This window comes from Heterodontus francisci, chromosome 2 (genome assembly GCF_036365525.1).
Source record: "Heterodontus francisci isolate sHetFra1 chromosome 2, sHetFra1.hap1, whole genome shotgun sequence".
NCBI classification, from domain to species: Eukaryota; Metazoa; Chordata; class Chondrichthyes; order Heterodontiformes; family Heterodontidae; genus Heterodontus; species Heterodontus francisci.
The window spans coordinates 93,400,384-93,404,314 of NC_090372.1; the positions used below are offsets into that span (position 1 = coordinate 93,400,384).

A 3,931-nucleotide genomic window follows, 5' to 3' on the forward strand; every position below is an offset into this window, starting at 1 on the left:
ACCAAACCTGGAAGTAAAATGCTAGTGAACCGGCTCAGTTAAAAAGCCACTGACGGATGTATTGAACTGACTTACAGGTTTCTCATGTGGTCAGACTACACCCCGCCCCAAACTCATCTGAGTAAATATCGGACCCAAACTAGCTCCAGATCATTGGAATAAAAACAGAAAATTCTGGAAATTCTCAGGTCAGGTAGCATCTGTGAAAAGAGCAGTGTTTTGCTTGCAGATCATTGGAATTGTGTCCCTCCAGGCTGTAGGTGGTGCTGAGATCTGCGATCGTTCGCTCGGCTCTGTTTCTCTTTCCGCTGACGCATTTCCTGTGCCGGCAGTGAGCCGAGTGATCTGAGGAAAGATGGTCAAAATGAGTAAAGAGACGAAACAGCGGTTGCAACAGGTCTTCCGTCTTGGACAGTTCGCCATTCGCTGGGGATTCATCCCGACCATCCTCTACCTGGGTCAGTATGGGCAACGGGTCGGGTGAGGAGAGTGAGCCAGTAGCGGCCGCTAGTATCCAAGGGCGGTTGGGTTTGAAATCTTCGCCTCGCGCTCGCAGGGTTTCGGTCACGTTGCGTTGACATTTCACGCATTCAGGGTCAAAGGTGAAAAACAATACACAACCCCCGAACCTTAACCCCGCCTCCATAGTCAGAACCCTGACCCTCCAAATACCCCGCCCCGGTAGCACGAACCCGTTCCGATGAAGGATTACATCGGAAACGTTAATTCCGTTTCTCTCTACACAGATGCTGCCAGACCGGCTTGAGTATTTCCGGCACTTTCTGTTCTCATCCCTGAGCGCCTCCTCCCTTAACTTTAACCCCACTCCCACCACCGCCGCCGCACCCCCCAACACCGATTCCCCCCCAACCAGTGACGCCCCCCGCAAACCGATTTCCCCCCCCCCACAATCCGATTTCGCCCCCCCCCCCACCACAATCCGATTTCGCCCCCCCCACCACAATCCGATTTCGCCCCCCCACCACAATCCGATTTCGCCCCCCCCACCACAATCCGATTTCGCCCCCCCCACCACAATCCGATTTCGCCCCCCCACCACAATCCGATTTCGCCCCCCCCCCACCACAATCCGATTTCGCCCCCCCACCACAATCCGATTTCGCCCCCCCACCACAATCCGATTTCCCCCCCCCCACCACAATCCGATTTTCTCCCCCACAATCCGATTTTCCCCGACCCCGCCTAATAACCCCTATCAACACCACACACCCCCAGCCCTCTTCCGGCACTAACCCTACCTCCCTGTCACCTATTCCTGCCCCGTCACCCTCTCTTCCCACTCAGTTTTTAGAAAAGCTTTTAGTTTCCTTAACTTTTGCAAAAATGAAACAACAAAATCCTGCAGTAGTAGGGTGTTGTGGTGGGCTGCACACGTAATTATACTGTAAAGTATATGGTGTTAACACTTTATGTGGCCTTGCATGCGACTTTTTAACTTAGAGGTTTTGTAAAAAATTTTGCCTTAAATGCTAATGTGCATGGTTCAACAAGATCCACTACAGCAGACAATTTACATGTTGAAATCATTTCTAGATGAGTTTCAAAAAGGGTCCAGGAAATCCTTGCACATTCTTTAAACCTCAGCAGTGTGTGACTGTCTCCTCTGGGGGGGTGGGGGCGGCAGCGATGACAGGGAGGTGTGGTCTTATTCCTTAGGCTGCGTTTGCTGACAACGCTACCACTAGGTGGTGCTGCAGTGGCACATGCGCAAATGCAGCATGTGCCACTAAAACGTCACAGTCTGCGCCCTTCAGGCAGCTGCCAGGACTAAAGATGGCGCTGCTCAAATAATCACACGAAGGCAACCAAACCTAAACACATGGCAGCACACAATGGCGGGAGAGAGTGAGCGAGCGAGCTGGCTGGGGACCGAGCGGGCCGGGGTGGGGAGCGGAGCGGCCGGGGGTGGGGAAACGGAGCGGGCTGGTGACACAGGGCGGGGGGAGCAGAGCGAGCTGAGGACGGGGGTGGGGGAGTGAGCGGGCTGGGACGGGGGTGGGGGAGCGGAGTAGTCGGAGAGGGCGGGAGGGCGAGCGGAGCGGCTGGAGAGAGCAGTGAGGGGGGAGTGGAGCGGCCGGAGAGAGCAGCGGGGGTGGGGGGGGATAGAGCGGAGCAGGGGCCGGAGAGAGCAGCAAGGTGGGGGGTGGGGGGGGGATGGTGGAGCGGCCGGAGAGAGCAGCAAAGGGAAGGGAGCGGAGCTTGACGCATGGGTGAATAACCATTAGCATTATATTGCTGTACGCATAAAGCGCATGAGCAGAGGCCGACCAGGCGCATTGCCCGAAGATGCACACGTCACGCGATGACGTCATCGGTGCATGCGCTAACCGGTCCTGGCAAGTCAAAACGCAGCGCACGGGCAGAGAGCAGGAGACCGTCTGCGCATGTGCTTGGCACAGCCTGATGACGTCAGTGGCCGGCTGCGTTGTCAGGAATCATTTTGTATTCCTTACCTCTGGAGTCCGTTTGGAACGCCATTCCAGAGTTATATTGTATATTCAGCATCATCAGAAAGTAGTTTGTACTTCCCAGTGACACTATACTTGTAGTATTTGTAGTTAACACCCTAACTTGAGCATTTATGGATAATTGCCTTTGTGGACTGTATAGATGCACGATATTGAGCCTCTGCAGGAGGGGAAAGAGAGGTCCGCAGTACGAAGCTTAATTGGCGTTCCTGTAAACGTACATACTTTTTAAACTGCTGATACTGGCAGAAATTGGGTTTATCCACCAATGTGCCAACAATGGTAGTAAAAACCCTTTCCAAATCTCTTTTATTTAAGTAAGACAAATCAGCAAGTTAGTAATACAAGTAGGCTTTGAGGCCTGGATTGCCAGGACTTTGGAGCCCAATATGGTTACATTCTCCAGCCTGCCCGAGGTCATGCCAGTTGAGTATTACGTTTTGCTTGGAAATGTTTGATATGATTAAACATCTTGTGAGGAATTTAGAATCAGTGGTTGTAGAAAAAGTTGATGTTACAACAACTTGCATTTATGTAGCTCACTATGTACCAAAATGGCCTAAAGTGCTTCAGAGGAGCATTATCAAACAGAATAAAAGACCCATCTACGGGCATTTTGTGCCAGTTTCTCTTGCCTCATTTTATAAAGACTGCATTTCATCTTGCGTGTTGTGCTGCGTTAACGTGTTGGCAGGCTGTTCAACCAGCGAGGCAACTATGATCACAGGTAAGCATGTATTCTGAATTACATGAGCAATGCCAAAGAACATCTATCCGGAATTTGCTGTAGAAATAACAGTGAGGGTAACAGTGCTCACCATTATTAAAGTGTAAATGGACAACAACTTCTGGCAACCTCACATGAATAGTTAAGTGTGGCAGTTGTGAAATTGCTGTCCCAAGGTAGCCTGCTCCTCCAAAAGCTGTGCTAATCTGGTATCGCGCAGAGACTCGGCATTGAAACACAGAACAGCATGAAGCTTCTGTACTTGCTTGATAACTACCCACTAAATTTGCCAGAAATATTTAGGCTGATCCCTTTTAGTGCAAGTGAATTTTTCATGGTGTGATAAATTTTAGTTACTGCCCAACAAGCTCTCTGGCACTGAAAATAACATTTGCAAGTATAGAGTCTCATTCCTTTGGATTTTAATTATTGTTGAAGTTTTTTTTAAAGTAACATTTGTTTTTTTAACTTTTTCTTTCTGTATCTTTGATTCCTCTCAAGTCAATTTTTCTTTCTCTTTATTTTGCTTTCTATGCCTAATTTGACATTGAATTCACTATTCTAACTGACACTTCCTGGTTCAGACTCTGAGCTGCTCATTGACGATTCTTCAATCTGACTGGTTAAGGAATACACAACTGTTTGCCCTGTTCACACGGGTCCCTGATCCCCTGAAGATAATGTATTCAAAAGTCATGAATACTTTGCATCTGTC

At 49.6% G+C, this 3,931-nt stretch overlaps 1 protein-coding gene across 2 annotated transcripts in view; it reads left to right on the forward strand.

Annotated features, from left to right (window-relative positions):
- Positions 1-282: 282 nt before the first annotated feature.
- The window catches only part of tomm7 (translocase of outer mitochondrial membrane 7 homolog (yeast)), a 43,703-nt gene continuing 40,054 nt past the window's right edge, over positions 283-3,931 (forward strand). The window contains exon 1 of one of the 2 annotated variants that reach the window (XM_068008863.1): positions 283-458. In XM_068008863.1, the coding sequence (XP_067864964.1) occupies positions 356-458 (103 nt within the window). In that variant the 5' untranslated portion in view covers positions 283-355. The remainder of the gene's footprint in view (positions 459-3,931) is intronic. The other variant, XM_068008864.1, reaches the window with a different exon arrangement.